General features: G+C 32.7%; 3 protein-coding genes and 1 long non-coding RNA gene across 38 annotated transcripts in view; 2 read left to right on the forward strand and 2 right to left on the reverse strand.

Annotated features, from left to right (window-relative positions):
• Positions 1 to 10,743, forward strand: part of LOC138856386 (uncharacterized) — a 14,852-nt gene extending 4,109 nt beyond the window's left edge. For 9 of the 35 annotated variants that reach the window (XR_011395627.1, XR_011395626.1, XR_011395624.1 and 6 more), the window contains 3 exons: positions 8,874 to 8,915; positions 9,265 to 9,783; positions 9,843 to 10,743. This is a non-coding gene — a long non-coding RNA (uncharacterized lncRNA). The other 26 variants (XR_011395646.1, XR_011395642.1, XR_011395640.1 and 23 more) reach the window with 20 other exon arrangements.
• The window catches only part of LOC106624941 (uncharacterized), a 13,588-nt gene extending 2,190 nt beyond the window's left edge, over positions 1 to 11,398 (reverse strand). Inside the window, exons 1-2 of the mRNA XM_014244732.3 lie at positions 11,058 to 11,398; positions 10,745 to 10,956 (exon numbers count right to left, since the gene is read on the reverse strand). Coding sequence (XP_014100207.3) covers positions 10,745 to 10,956; positions 11,058 to 11,143 — 298 coding nt within the window. The 5' untranslated portion in view covers positions 11,144 to 11,398. The remainder of the gene's footprint in view (positions 1 to 10,744; positions 10,957 to 11,057) is intronic.
• Positions 1,012 to 3,126, reverse strand: Elba3 (Early boundary activity 3). The gene is given in 3 exon segments (XM_036370255.2): positions 1,012 to 1,417; positions 1,968 to 2,282; positions 2,345 to 3,126. Coding segments are annotated over 3 exon segments (1,137 nt in total). The 5' UTR covers positions 2,942 to 3,126; the 3' UTR covers positions 1,012 to 1,192.
• Positions 11,399 to 14,602: 3,204 nt separating the features above from the next.
• Positions 14,603 to 16,256, forward strand: Elba1 (Early boundary activity 1). The gene has a single exon (XM_070107424.1). The coding sequence runs from the start codon at positions 14,833 to 14,835 to the stop codon at positions 16,060 to 16,062; it is 1,230 nt and encodes a 409-aa protein (XP_069963525.1). The 5' UTR covers positions 14,603 to 14,832; the 3' UTR covers positions 16,063 to 16,256.
• Positions 16,257 to 16,677: the final 421 nt, after the last annotated feature.

Below are 16,677 nucleotides of genomic sequence, written 5' to 3' on the forward strand. Positions count from 1 at the left end.
ATGTTGAGTAGCAATTACCAAGTTTGGGACTGAATCATTAGATTGGTCATATAATGACCTGAGTAAGATGTGGACAGATTGAATAAGTTTTGACTTCAACTCGTCTGAAAAATCTTGCAGTGCCAGCACTCGATTCCGATTGTTCAGTTTGTCTGGAAGCTATATGCCAAAGTGGTCCGATATCGGGCATTTCAACAAATGAACAGCTTTTTGCTGAAAAAGATCGGTGCAAGACTTCATATCGATAGCTCAAAAACTGAAGGACTACAAGTAGTTCATATATATACAGACAGGCGGACAGACAAACGGACATAGTTGAATCAACGCAGCTCATAATGCTGATCATTTATATATATATATATATATACAATATATATGGTTTAAGGCCATATCTCGTATTCGATATACATATGTGATTTAAGTTCAACCTATTCTGATCAGCATGGAACCAGAATTGACATTCGAGAACAATAAGTTATAATAATATCTTAATATTTAATTTTCTGAGCTATCTATTCTACGAAAAAAAGCTGGCAAAATACAAAACCTCTCCGCTCTCTCTCTGTCGGACTTCGAAATGTCGCTCTGTGGGTCTGGTAGCTTGTTTTCGTCTAATTGGAAATTGGTTGAGTCAATTTACCAGGCCTGACTATAATCTTACAAAATTCATATCTAAGTACTTACTTCACATACTATTTGAAATTCGTAAAGAGCGGTAATCTTTCAGTAGATTGTTACTAAAAACTGTTGCGCTAAATAATTAGTCTCGTGGAAGTAAAGGTTTGAAAAATAAAATAAAATAAAAACGTCTCTCAAAAAATCTAATTTATAGGTATCATTAGTGAATTAGATAAGAAGTGAACACAGAAAAATATATGAGTAGCATGAGTTGAGATTTTACTTTCTTATGCAATTTTTATTTCGGCTTAATCCACCACCCAACAATTGCTTGCTATGTATGCATTCAACACTCACGGCTACCACGGTACCCGTATTAATAGAAACATAATATTTTTGAAAAAAATTTTACTCAAATTGCAATTAGATAAAACATGTACAATATGCGTGTATTAACATGTAATATAATATAATTTAAATAGAATGCAGGTAACATAATAATACTTTTTAAGTAGTGATAAAGAAACACAATACAAATTTTTAAAAGAAAGCAATGGACATAACGTTTACATAATTACGACTGCATTGCTTCACGTTGTTTTTTTCTGTTTATTGCTTTTAATTTTCACATTATATGATCCGCCTGTCTTTCGGTTTGGTCGATCTGATTGATAATTTTATTGATTGCCTGCGCCTCCATTGTAATAAGTTCATTTACTTGTTCACAATTTATAATGTCATCCTCGTGGATCTCAATGCTTTGTACACAGCCTTTTATATATGTGTCTGATTGCTCATACTAAAGGTATAAAAGAGCAGAGAGGAGCAAGCATTAGCAAAAAACAGGAAAGGATTAGTTAAGTCAGTTACGAGTGTACATATGTAAATGCAAGAAATGCGAATGCGCATAGGTAAAAGTGAAAGTAGTTACCTAATTAGCAGCGTTAGCCGAATCAGCGTTAGCGGTTGGCATATTTGTGGAAATATTGCTACAAATACTAGCGAGTTCAAACTAAAATATTACGAATCGTGTTTTCAAGCGCTAAGGTACAAATGTGGTTAAGGGGTAGAGATTAAAAAAAATAATCATGAATATTTATATATATAAAATATATGTAATATCAAATATGTGACGTTTTGAAGTCTACTACTGCCGTCTAGCTCCCTCCCTCTCTCTCTCTCTTTCTATATGCCTCTCTGTCTCTACCTGCCTCACTCTCTCTATCCTTCTTGCTCCTTTCACTTGACAAACTCAAGCTTCATATTGTTGGCTCGTCAGCTCTTTTTAATTCTTTAGTGATTTGTGCGCGCAGTTCTTCAAAGCTTTCCCACTTCAAATTAGCACATACCTTCTCTATATCCGCATTGCGATACTCGTGATCGTTATAATGCGGGTACATCGACACGATACACGAATTCATTATGATATCTAATGCTGATTTCACAGCTCTGTGACTGTGTGATTTATGTATAATTAAAGCTTGGAAAAGTGTTTTGCCAACAAGTAGATATGTTTGTAAGCCTGGATAGGCGTTATATTCCCAACCGATTGTATCATTATAGCGTACAATTGAATAGATGCTATCACGTATACTAACGCTAAACTGTATTAGCAACCATGGATTGTCTTTGGGTCGGGTAGTAGCGTCCAAATCGAGATTAATCTGTAAACAATTGAAAAAAATTTAAATAAATACGAAACTTCTGCTTTATTTCTTTCACTTACCGATGCGAAACCGGCTGCGATTTTTTCGGATATGTTGCTAGTCAGCCTAGTCAAATCATTTATTAAATCGTCGACGTTATGATTACGTGACAATATCTTTGCCTGACACAACCTATCGCCGTCGCGTACAAATATATCCATATCGCTAACGTGTGGAGTTTCAGTTGACGACATAGGCACCGCCTCCTCCTCATGTAATATTCTATGCACCAAACGATTTGGCGCTGGTCGGTATTGTACGAATATATTCGATTTAAATATTGGATATTTCTTACGATCTTCCCTCAGCCAATCGTGTAGAGCACGTTGCACAAGATTTACCGCATCAGCGACGGCCAACATTCTGCCGGTTAGTGTTGCTGTACCAACATTATAGCTTAAAATATTACCCGTATAGGCATTGGCATAGTCGGGATCTATCAAGTCCATGCCATGTACTAAACGATAGGTGCCATATTCAGTCACATAAAGTGGATCGTTTCTCACAAGAAACCACGACAAGCGGCAGGGGCTAGCATCACGCGTTGGACTCGATTGCGCAGTTATATACAGTTCATCGCTGGTATTTAGTATGTTGTTTGATTTTTTCGTATCCATTTTGCTCTTTGTTTTAAGCGCAGTGCGTGTGCTGTGATCAGCTTGCCGCTTGAATTTACACTAAAGCAGTACGTTCGGTTTAGTTAATCTATTAGTTTGTTAGTCTGTGTTTAAATTTAAGTTGTGTTCTAATTTCCGTTGTGTTTTCTCCTGATTCCTTTTGCAGCTATTCGTTGCTTTTATACTAAACACCTATACGCGCGGTCTTCCTGTTATAGACAGCAGCAACAGCAGCGCTACCTGGTAGGACTTGGTCGCTCTTGCAACTGTGCATAAACGTCAACCGTGCGCAAAAACAACAAAACGTTGGCGCGTTTACGGTAGGATTTGGGATTTGCCATCACTTATCTTGTTCTCTGCGCACAAATGCTTATATACAATATACTAATATAGTATAGGCATGATGACATATTTTGCAGTGAATTATACTTTTTTCGAGTTGCAAAGAATAAGTATGAAAAGGCCGATATTTTTGACATTTATTAAAGTGATCTTCATTTAGGTGTTTCCTAAGCTTTATCAATAATTTTAAGCTTTTTAAAAAATAAGGCAATTTTAGTATATAATTTAATCAAATACTCATCAACTATTTTCAACTAGCACGAGAGTGGTGTTATTCTAACAAAAATTTGTAAGTCGATAACAGTACGTCACAGACAACAAATTATTTATACAAAGAAATGTTCTGTTTGTGCTTGTAGTTCCTTCCACCGAAACATCTTTGGTAAAACTTTCAGCAAATTCATCTCATTAGACATTTCTTATATGCTTCACTTTCTTCCATTATACGTAATTAGTTTTTGTTGCTATTATAGTTAAACAAAAGCAGCGACCAATCCATTTCAAATTTATTCGCATTTTTTACAGCTTTAATTTGTTTTCACAGCTTCGGCATCTTGTTCATCGAAACCACTTGCACTTAACAGTTTAACAAAGTCAGCAACAAAATAACACTTTATTTTCTTCACAACTGCACCACCAGTAACAATAACAAAAAAAAACCAAATATTTTTGCGTATTTCATTTCATTTTCTTTTCTCTTTATAATCTTTCCGCATTTCTATGACATATTCGCACAAGCATTAACTACCACAAATAGTCGGCATACATATAACAAAGCATTTGCTTAGTGCTTTTAATATTATATAATATAATATTTTCTTAGGCGCACATTAAATAAGTAATTATCGTCAATAGTACAAAAATTAACATTATTTATATTCAATTATTGTGCCGCAGCGTAAGTAAAATTTCAATATGTTGGAATTATTGCTTTGCAATATCAGTGGTATATTAAACCACAACCATATAAATATGTAATATATATTTTCAAAAAATATAGTGAAAATAAGACAGTGCCCCAGTGCAAAGTGCGAATTTACAAACCACTTAGATCGTCTTGAACCCGACAGCTACATATGTTTTCTTCGGTAACTCATAAAATTAATCTACGATGGCGGAAATGTTGCAAAAAAGTTGTTATTTTATAGTAGTAACGTGACTTTGCTTATAAGAACATCATTATTAATTTTTTCCTTTACTTTTTTTCTTTGTAATCAACCAACCAACCAAATCTAATTTTAAATGCTGAGGCGATTGGCAATTTTGCTCTTCTCAGACTTATGCTTATATTTGATCATAAAACTGTGGTGAAATTCGAGTTGGAATATATAGACCGTGCTTGATATATAGGAAAACATATGCTAGCAACTTTTAAATATGGAATAGATTTTCTTTATCGTAGTTGTCAGTTTATTTTACTTGTATATAGTTAAAGAATACCATATTACTGCTTTTCGCTGAGGTAATCATTTTCGTAGTTGGTTTTCTCTAAAAGTAGGCAGTGTTGTGGAGTTTTGATTATAAAACTTATAGTTTTGTTTCAAAAACTAGTATTTGTACTGATCTAAAACTGAATTGTTACGTTCTAGCAGTTAATACTGCAGTGATTTTTCATGAATTTGATTAGAACAAGAAAAACTACTAACTTTGGCTGCACTGAAGCTATAATAACCTTTACAGGTGCATTTTTAATATCATAAGGTACAATAGTACCATATAAAAAGATCTTTATCTTGATTGTGATCGGTCAGTTAGTTTGACAGCTGTGAGTTATAGTTATCCGACCTGAACAATTTCTTCGGAGTGCGCATAATTGCGTTAAACAATAATCTATGCCAAATTTTTCAAATGAAAAATCTTCCAGCACTTGATTTCGATCGTTCAGTTTGTTCGTTCGTTGATTTCGATCGTTCAGCTATATGCTATAGTTTGTCTGATATCGGCGGTTCCGACAAATGAGCAGCGTATTGATGATAAAAGGACGTGTGCCAAGTTTCTGGCCGATAGCTCAAAAACTGGGAGAATCCTTTTTGACATTAAAAATTTTGTGGCAAACTTAATACACCCTGTTCAGGGTATAAATATCATAACATAAACGTGGCAAAGAGTGTTTAAATCCACATAAGGAAATCTATGGGATTGAATTTTGTTATAGAATGCATAAGCCTGCGACAATATGGCCAGTAGACATACCACTTTAATATGAACAAAACCGTTTTTACTTTCTTATGAGAATTTGTTTAACGCTATTGAAATTTCCATTTTTTATCAGCTACTATTTGAAAAATGTTAATCCTTAAACTATAAATATAATAAAAATCTGATCAGATTAACATTCATATTAGATTATGAATGCCATCCTACCAGTATTATTCATACACTCTTATTAGTAGCTATCGGTTGATATTGCTGAATTCTGCATTGCATTGTTGCAGGTACACTGAAAATTCAGATAACAACTCTGTTACAACATTTTTGAGAATCTCTGTTTAAAGTATTTTATTGATCAAATTTGTGCAGGAATTAATATAAAGAAATTGAAAACAAAGGCTTTCATTGAAATTTATTTGCTCAGTAGATTTGAAATTGATTTAAAAATTTAGATTTGAACATTTTTGCTTTCGTCGTGAAATTTACTCACTCTCAACTTACAAGAATGCAGCGCTTAACCACAGTTAAATATAAACTGATACATATACATTAGGGTGGGTAATCTAAACTTCGCTTTGTACTCTAAAAAATTGGCCGATAGACATCTCTAAGAAAGGCTCTCTAAGTATAAGCTCTACATTTTAACGGGAAGGGCAAAGAAACAAATTTGACTTTACATAGTCAAACTTTAACTGTTAATTTCTTTTGAACCAATTTGTCTGAGTATGTAGCGAAAAAATGAACATACGTCTATTTTTGACCTACCCTAATGTATATATGATAATTATTAATAGATCAACAGACACTGTTAATAAATAAAAATTCAACATGAAAATAGTAACAAAGTAAATATTATTTGCAAAATACGTTTTCACATAAAATTTAAGCAACAGCAATATCGAACTAATAAGAAATGATAATTTTTCAGTTGCCTGTAATCCGTATCCTATAGACTTGCATAATGCAAATTTTGGTATTCAGTTGCCGAGCGGCTATTATAATTGCGCTAGGAATGATAATAATTGCTACAGATTAACACATAAGTTTTGACTTGTTATTGCTAAGGTAGCAATAATTTGAATATTATTATAAGAAATTTTCATATACTCATATATATATATCATTATATTTAGTATAATAGAAAGTAGTCACTTCTATGAGAGTTTGCTTAGAAATTATGAGCGCATATATAATATTTCGAAAAATATATATACGATTTAGATTATATATACATACTTAGAATATATATATATATATTTGGGTATATGTATATATATATGTATGCATACCACTTATGTAAATGCATGTAGTAGCTATTTTACTTATAGTTAGTTTAGTAATTTTGGGGTACACATTATTACCTGGAAAGGTTTCTAAGCTTATTCAAAAGGTGTTTCCAACGATCAAATGAAAAAATATGTATTCTAACTGACTTTTGTTTTTTTCCGACTGATTTCCCTTCATTTAGGAATATACGCGCATTTTGTATTGTGTTAAACGTGAGCTAATAAAGTAATGGTATTATTGTAGTGTTTTCAAGAAGTTGGCCTTTGAAAAGTTCTTTATACGCAGTTCATGGCTTAAAAGAAGGTAAAGGTTTACAATTTCATTAGACGCAAGTAACGGTTTTATTTTTATTTTTGGCAAATAACTTTGTCTGCAAACATTGCATATGACAATACAGACAACTGTATTTATGTACATCTGAAGTTGTATGATACCGTGGGATACCGTGATTCATGATTTAACCTGCGCTCTTTTGTTATTTAAATTCAGTAAACAAGTTGAAAACTAAAAACAATTGATTACTTTAACGGCGTCACCTCATGTACATTCGACCGACATAAATCCGACCCGCCCGCCAGTCAAATAAATTGCTGAATTCAAGGACACATTGTGCTATGCTTGTGCGGTGTTGTGTGTTATTTACATATGTATACGTATATACAGAAAAGAAAATATGGTTACTGTTTTTATACCTGTCCTAAAATTATATATTGTGGAGAAAAATATTTCGTGCAGTTTTTAAGACATATCAAGAAATATATGAAATTATTATCGATTGTTTCAAAATGATGACTTGTTAAATATAATAAAATTAATGGATTGTATAATAATCGAGAACAATTTATTATAATATAGTCATTTTTATTAGATACGTTGTAATATCGAGTTGAAAATGCAAATACTTTTATATTTAATTTTAAGAGCCAGGCTTATGTTCATAATCATAGTAGCAGGTAACTTTTGTATGTAAAAGAACTAATATACCATGTAAAACTATATTTGGAAAGCAAATTTGCTCTAAAATACGGATAATCGGAAATAACGGTAGATGATCTGGCCAATGTGCCTTTTTGTAGATGTTTTCCAAATTATGGTATATACTAAAATATGTGCAGTTATGTATATGAATTATTACAATCGTACTAGAGACATGTCATTTATATAGCATTATTACAAAAATAATTTAAAAAAAAAAGTATGTTCCAAAACTTTACCTAAGGCTTTTTGTTCATATTTAGATTTCATAATAAACGCAATAAGTGATTTATTGGCTGACAAAGCTTTCCAACAGATGGCACTGTTTGGTGAGTTAAAATTCCTATTGTGGTGATATTTCCAACTTGAAAAACAAGGATCTGGCTAGATTGCCAATTCGACTCAAAAAGTATGGCCATAAAAATGAGATAGCAAATTTTCTTATTGCTTTGGCTATAGCGGATTGATCATATAATTAACTAACCAAGCTTTGGTGGGTAGTGAATCGAACAATGCATACCAGTTGGTACCATACTAAACATTGGAAGCATTTAAGATAGCTGAGGTATTCGCGTATTCTCTTGTATCAATAAATTCGATAACTTTGTTGTTGCCTTGTACTTGTAAATTTTTTGATAAAATAACAAACAGTGCGTAAAGATAGCGAGCGTAGAATTGGCGAATAGAAGACAGTTGTTATATTTGAACTTACACCTAAAGTTAATGTTAAGGGTTAAAAACTTGGCGATATTTATGTAAACATGGCATATCATTAACTCTTCATATTCCCAAATTAATATAAAATTAAACTAAAGGTTATTGTGGAATCTGATAGTTGTCGGAATCAGAATTCTAATCTATAAAAGCTGTAGCAGATGTAAATTTTAAGATCCCCGGTTTGTTGATTGATTTTTTATGGGGTTTTTAGTAGTTTTGCTAACAGAAACAAATCAGGAGACTCAGACTTCTAACAATTTTCAAACATTATATTTTAATTTATTTTGTTTTGGCTTTAAAACACTTTCAACAAATTTAAGTAAATGCAAAAATCGAAAAATTATAAAAAAAAAAGATTTGTCTCTAAAAATTATTCTTTATAACTAGGCTTCAGAAATATATCACTTATATAATATATCTGAACAGTTCAAGTGTTGATATATGTTTTTCTGTGTTTCAGCAGGGTAGCTCTTTTCAAGGCGTGTGCGGTTGTGGGAAATTGGTAAGTGCTATTTAAATGATTCCAAATTACTTACACTGTATACGTAAAGATTTAAAATAAAAAAAATATATATATAAAAGAAAAACAAGTAAGGAAGAGCTAAGTTCAGATGTAACCGAACATTTTATACTTCCGCAACCTGCAAGGATCAAAGCCGGGGAAGCAGCTGCATGTGTTGGCAAACTATCTAGGGGAAGTATTGCCCTGATTTCATCCATTTTAGACACGCTGTTATTAGAAAAATATTCTTTCTGTATTTAATTAAGATATGAGCATATAAGTAGAAATCAAATATTTTAGCTAGCTTATTCAAGCTTAATCTAGCTTTAATATTGTTGTTTTTTTTCAGCTTCCAATGTTAACCAAGCACACGTATTATGTGCGCTGCCGCGTCTGGTAATATATCTGCGAATTTAATGTAACTAATGCAACATAAAGATCATGTTTAGGCAAATGGCGCTACGGTTATGGGATGAGTACCGGTCTCTGAAGATAGTGGAAATATCTGAAACATGATATACCCGTTCAAGAATCCGCGCTAAAGAGAAAGGCAAATATTAAAACAATTCGAAGAATAAAAAGGAAATGAGACGAGTTATGTAATGCTGATGACAATGGCAAAGTTTTTAGAGTTGAGCAACAGGATAACAGAGCGCTGCAACCATTGCAGATCTTGTACACTTTATGTTGGTTACGAAAACTCGAATGGTTGAGGAAACCTGCAAAGCCATAGAAAATAAATGTGCGAAACTTTCTAAGACGAAACTTAAAAGAGACCATCAAAAGAGGCAGCACAAAAAGCAACTAAATAAACATATAAAGCACAGAAAACCGAAAAAGAAAAATAGAAGAAGATAAACGCAAATGGGTAAAATAAAAATAGATGATATGCATATATATATGATATCAAAATAAAGTTTCATGCAGCCAAACACGGTCATAATCAGAAAAATATATGGGAAGCTAGCGCCAGCCACTGCCAACAATTGCACTAACAGATGTCTGCTTTTGAAAATCATGCACTGACTTGACGTCTGATTTGTCGCTGAATTTAAGTAGCTATCACCTTTATGGATGTATGTAACGTATATGAAATATCTTCCGAATATTGCAGCTCACTTAGCACTAGTGGTCTAAGAAGTGCAAATTTATGCGGCTGCTCTCACAGATAATGCTGTCTTACCTAGCTAAATTTTGTTTATTGCAAAAATTATAGCATACTTTTATGAGTCACCGTTTTGTAAGGTGCTAAAAGTCAAAAAATGTGGGAAAAATTTATGAGATATATACGTATTAGCGCATTGTGTACTAAGGGGTATACGTTTATGAATATATTGCTAAGCATATATTTACAATATAATTGTCCTGGTGTACAAAAGCCTGATGTTGTAACTTTTTCTAGAACTTAACTAGATTAAGAAGTTTACAGCGTTTCTAGTAAAGTTTTAGGCGTTAATTAGATTTTTACTGGCGCTTTTCAAATAAGCCTCTGTTATATCAAATGTGTTAAGTTTAGTTAGCTACAATGAAATCTCAAAGTCTGTGCAGAGTTTTGGAGAGCTTTGAAGGGACAGTACTCATATTAAGCTTTCAACATTTTTGTAAAACTTTTTCCTTTTTTTCGAGTATTTACGTTTGTATGTCTATCGTTGCTCATATATATATTATTTTGGGTTTAATTATTAGGTTTGACTTTGTTCTTTTCTTTATGTATAAGTATTTTATGCTGTCATATATTCTTACATCTCAAAATTTAAATAGCTATTAGTATGTAATAATTTGACTAATTTTGACAAATAAAAGATTGTTCACTTTTATATGCAACTTACTCAATAGTGTTTTGCCTTTTAATGCTTCGTTATTGGTTCGCACTTGAATTTGCTCAGCGGTTATGGTCTTACGCGGATTCCTCATATTACAGGTGCAGCCGCTGGCTTCCGCTTCCGCTTCCAAATTGAGGTAAGGATCGGCGTTGGGCGTTTTAATGACCGGCTTCAGTGTGACAATGAATTTGGTTGGTTTCTTCACAGGACAATAGCAGCTAAGTATGCGCGCGAAAGAGAGAAAGAAGAGTCATGACAAGTTTAAAACAGACTTTTCAAAATTATCTTATAAGTATATTGTTCGGCGTTCCGCACTTACTTCTCGCCACTGGCATACATGAGCGCACGCATCGCTATGGCTCGTGTCAGTTTCTTTTGTTGTTGCTCATTGTAAATGTTGTTCATTGTTTATACGGTTTTCAAATTTTATAATAGAAAATGTCTTCTTCGCGGCTTTTGTAATTTTTTATTGCTGTAGATCAGCTTCCAAAATAACATTGCGAATTTAAAACCATAACATTTAACACAAATTTAATTTAGAATTATTTTTTTCTCAAAAATTACGCGAAAATTCTTTATTGATTATTTGGCACACTTTCAATTTACGAAAATTTATGTTTGTTATCAATTTTTTGTTTATGTAAGGAATACTCTAAAATGATTTAAAACAAATTATTTTTATCAACTGTCTTTGGCACATTTATAAGTGACTGAAAACTGAGTGCGTAAACAAAACTAAAAATTGGGATATTTTTTCGAACATTATGTATGATGAACCAGATTCCTCAAACAAATTTTTTTTTCAAAAAAATTTCGAAAATGAAATTTTGCTAAGTATGAAAAAATGTTGAGTCTTAAATTGCATAGGAATTTGTATTTAGCGGTTTTAGAGCACAGCTTCTAGTGAAAACAAAATTCTCTAGGAAATGATGCCACTTTTAACAAAAAATTTAGAAAGGAACACCCGCATATATTTAGATTTTTTTTAGGAAGCAGTTCAATAATATAAATAAGTCGTCTTACCAGCTTATATGGGTGAAATATAATATTTACATATCTTCGCTTTCATCTAATTTTTTTTCTGTTTGAAGCTTTCATTGCTAAATTCTTGACGTTAGTATGTACGTCTAGTCACATATACTATTTAAGGGGTTACATGGGTTTCACGGCTTCAAAAAACAAAAAAAAAATTGATTATCTTATTTAAATCTGTGACATCTCTAGAATATTGTTCTAAAGTCTCAGTTGATACCAGTTATAGTTTTGGAGATACAGCTTTGTAAAGTTGCGCGCTCGAGCTCAGCTATATAGTCACTTAAAACTTAAAACGCGTTTATCTCGAAACTGTGTTTTCAAAGTCGGTTGTCAAGATTTCTCGCCAAATATTCAACCGATCTTAAATTATACACAGGTTTATGAGATATAATTTAGAAGGTCTCGCGGCGGAGGATTTTTTGTCCCAATACCTAGTTAAGGGTCTTAGTTCAAACACGTATTTTTTTCTTTTTCCTTTTGATGATCCTGTCAGAAATTCTGCTGGCAATGCGGAAGCACCTTTTTTCCGAGGGACTGCCAGAAATGGCGTCGTAATGGCCGAGTTTTGAATATTTTCCTTTGAAATTTTCGCAAAATCTTTATTAAATATGTATCTTTGGAATTATAAAAAGGGTGCATAAAATATTTAGTTTTTTATATGAAAAAAATATTGAAATAGGTAACTCTTTAAAGCTACCACACGTTCTTTTAGCATAAAAGGGGTTTCAACGATTTGGTTCTGGTAATCTTTGTGGAATTCTTGAAAATTCGGTGACTTAAAATCTACTTGGGAACAGTGTCTTGATACATATATGGTATATACAAATTTTTATTGGCAAATTTCTATTTTCAAATTCAATATAATTGGTAACCAAAAATACCTTTGTTTCGGCGATAGTCTCTTCATAGTCAATAAATTGCTTAGAGAATTACTTAAGATATTACCGAATTAAGCGCAGCAAAGAATCTTGATAATGTTGTACTAACTACCTGTATATTTTAATACAGTTATATTATTTACGATATGCTGCAGCTTCCAACCAATATTACTAATACAGGCTGTTGGAGTGTAATCCTTTTCACTTAAAATAATTATTTTGAACTATTGAACAAAAACACAAGCCAAGAATGAAAAAAACAAAAAAAGTGAGTGACACACCTTTGCGCTGGCAACGTGTTTTGCATGATCTATTGTTTCGTGACAATAGCAAATATAACGAAATTGAAAGGTTAGCAGACGCATTAAACATTAATAACAGCGCTGTTTATGCCAGCTTGCGCGCATACTCACACAAACACATGCTTGATAATGCGCTTAATTTATGCCAAGGATAGGGAAGAAAGATGCCTGGCACCGGTGCAGGGAATTTCTAACTACCATAAATTTATGTGTCTTTTGAATAATTTCGCATAACAAACCAGAAAGAGAAAAGAATTGAAAAGGCAACACCTACTTAAGTGTTGACCGTAGTTCATTTGAATAAGAAACCTCTAAGCGAAAGTGCTTATTTTGAATGACTAAACTAACAAGCACAAAATTATGACTTAATTGTATTCTTTGTATATGGTAATCGACCTTAATTAGAAGTAACTCGTGGATGTGTGAAAGTGTTGCTAAAAATAGACATACGTCGCATAACCGATTGTTAGCGATTATAGCCATGAATACGGTGTTTAATTGATCTGGATTGAGAAATACGTGCATGTAAAAATGCAATAACACTTATGTACAGTTACATACTGCTTTTTCTATAACTGAGCACTAAATTTGTAAGTTTTTGTATTTTTATTAAACAAAGACAGCCAGAGCTGGGAAAGGACCTGATATAATACTTCAGTGGCTCAATAAAAACCTTGATAATAAATAAATATTTTATTTTTATTACAAAAGCAATCAACTGCTCACCCTTTCAAGCCATTTCATAATCATATTTAAGCAATTAGTACAGCAAAAGTATAGTCAATCAGTCTCAGAGTTTCATAATTGGTATAGGTATATTATAAATGGAATAACTGTAAATTGTAACACAAAGCAGTAAACTAAAAAATTAGTAAGTTCAGGATAAAAGAATGTTACTGGTTAAACGAATAATTATGTGTGAGGTTAAGAGTCTATTATAAGCTTTTCTAATTTTGCAAGCTTTCAAGGAAATTTCAATGCATAATTCCATTCGCTGATTTTAACAACTCTTCAATTTTTCTATTGTAAACGCTTTAGTCGAAACATTCTTTGCTAATATTTTAAATTTTATAGCTTTTCTTGACTAGAAATATTTATTATGACAGCGTTTTTAGTAGCTTTATGAAAACTTTTTTTGGAAGCTTTCACAAAAGCTCCTGACGTCTCTTGTGAGTGTGTGTGTAAGGTATGAGAATGAGCTGAGTAAAACTACGTATTTTAATTTTTTAAATATTTTTTAAATATAAATAATAGCAACGTTTATGTATCTAAACTATGTTTTGAAACTATTTGTTTTAATATTTTTACAAACAGTTCCAAATATGAGCTTATTAGATACATAAGTACATACTTATAGTGCCTGAAATTTTATAAAATATATTAAGCGCGCGAAGGTTAAGTGAAAATTTTCAATTTTTAACGTTACCCCTCACTGTTTTTACATATTATGCTTAAATCGCACAAAAAACGGTAAAAGACAGAGACAACATATTTATTTCTGTACCTGCCTAGTTAAGCAGTTATCTACTCTTAGGGTGATGAGGTTGGTGGGAGCGCAAAAATAAATCAGCGAATGACGTGCAAATATCATTGACTACCTGTGCAAGCCACTTGAAGTCAGATTTTTACTTTAAAAGCCCCGACAGCCGTGCTATTGATCAACAGTTTAGTTTCTTGTAGCGATGAGCACACATCATCTACACATCATAAAACGTGAATTGACAAACCAAAAGTGATTTAATAAGAGACATTCTTTAGAATCTCAAACAACCATTTGGCTGTTTGCAGTTTTAGCAGCAGTTTTCAAATTGAAAAATACGAAAATTAAAAAAAAGTGCATAGAGTTTTTTTCAAAAATACTTACATACCCACATAGAAAATGGATAATGTATTTAAACATCCCTCGATTCTCAAGAATCTAACACGCTCATTGCCGATTGGCTCAATCAGCAGCAACGTTAAGCACTTGCCACAAGTGGAGGAAGCCACCCGCTATCAATTTGAAGTGAATGAGTTATTTGATACATTTTCACGTATAACGGAACGTTTGGAAGATAATTTGTTTAGCGCATTTTCATTTGAAGAAGAACTGGTAGAGGTGCAGCAGTTACGTATTGAACTACAAAAATTAACAACAGAAAATAAGAAGCTGATAGCGCAGCTGCCAGCACCACATTTGTGTTGCGATAAATATCTCGAACAGCCACTCGATTTGACAAAATTCAATGTACATGAAAGGGAAATCAGTGAATTACTGGGACTGGCGACGCCAAAGGTGTTGCCACTAAAAAACGAAATCACGACTGATGCCATTAAATCAACGCTGACTCCGGGACTTATGACAACACTTGGCCGATCAGTTAGTAGTACTTTCTATCCATCACAACCACAGCAGGATGGTGCAATACAAACTACAATAACAACTAAGCACAGTTGCTCGGGAAAACGCGCACTAGCAGCGGAAAACAGTCCAACTTCATTCAATCAGAGCAGCGATAATGTCGATGAACAACAACGAAAGAAAATGAGGGTGAAAGAAATCGCATCAGTTAATATGGATGTGATTAGAAAGCACCTCGACAAGCATACCATAGTGGAAGATGGTACTGAATTTGTAGAAATCGGTGCAAATGGCACCAAAGTGCTAAAAAAATTTTTAATGGAACTAAATTGGCGCAACACAGGTGCGGCAATAACACGCAAACTGTTAAGTCGTATATTCCACCACAATACACTCGCTACGCACACATTAACCGGCAAGCCATCCCCGGCATTTTTGGACATGAACAAACCCGAAAAAGGACAATTGAATCAGCTAATCGTGAATGACTTAGTCGAGTTTATGATGCTTACGAAAAATATGAAGGCCAAGGATGTGAAAACTTCTATTTCTACCAAATGCGCGGATGAGTGCAAAAAATTTCGTCGTAGTGTTTCAGCAACAGCCTTTGTTCCAACGCAAGCAAATGTTATAATCAAACCAGAACCTATGTCTGCAGTTTTATGCGAAAGAAATGTTTTAATGGAACCAGTTGCTATGTGTTTAGATTTATCCGAAGGAAATGTTAAAATCAGTCCAGAAGCTTTGCCTTCAGTTCCTTCCCAATGAAGTGTTATAATAGAACCGGAAGCTGTGCCTTCAGTTTCAGCGGAAATAAATGTTGTAGTCAGGCCGGAAGCTAGCTCATTTTGAGAGCAGCACGTACATAAATTCAGGAAAAATAGGAAAACTAAATATTGCTTTAGCTAAGTTTTTTTTAATCTAAGTTATCATTCAGTTCAGTGAGTTATATATAAAAGTGTTCGAGATATATAAAAGTGTAAGAAAAACATATCTAAGTTATCATTAGTTCAGTGTCATTAGTTCAGTGAGTTAACCAGTTGTAAAAAGTGTAAGAAAAACATATATAGGTTAAGTTCTTTTAACTATGTTAAAGTTATAATTTGTATAATTCATAATTATTGAAACAAAAGTAAGAAAAAACAAAAAAGAAAAAAATAACCAAAAAAAAAAAAATATTGATAAGATTTATATGTAAATAAAAGTTTCTTAGAAATCAAAATATAAGTGTCCTTATTTATTGCATTTAAACTTTTAAAATTCTATTTGTAAAGGTTTTTTAATCTGGCAGTCAAAGAAAAGTTTTTGGTGATGCGTAATGTAACCTACTTAACTAGAACTTTTCTTAATAAAAACTTAAATAGAACTTTTTCTATTCGTCTC

The sequence above is a fragment of the Bactrocera oleae genome, chromosome 3 (assembly GCF_042242935.1).
Source record: "Bactrocera oleae isolate idBacOlea1 chromosome 3, idBacOlea1, whole genome shotgun sequence".
NCBI classification, from domain to species: domain Eukaryota; kingdom Metazoa; phylum Arthropoda; class Insecta; order Diptera; family Tephritidae; genus Bactrocera; species Bactrocera oleae.

Coding starts and splice junctions, on each gene's coding strand:
- Elba1 (XM_070107424.1), top strand. CDS start 14,833: ATGGATAATGTATTTAAACATCCCTCGATTCTCAAGAATCTAACACGC.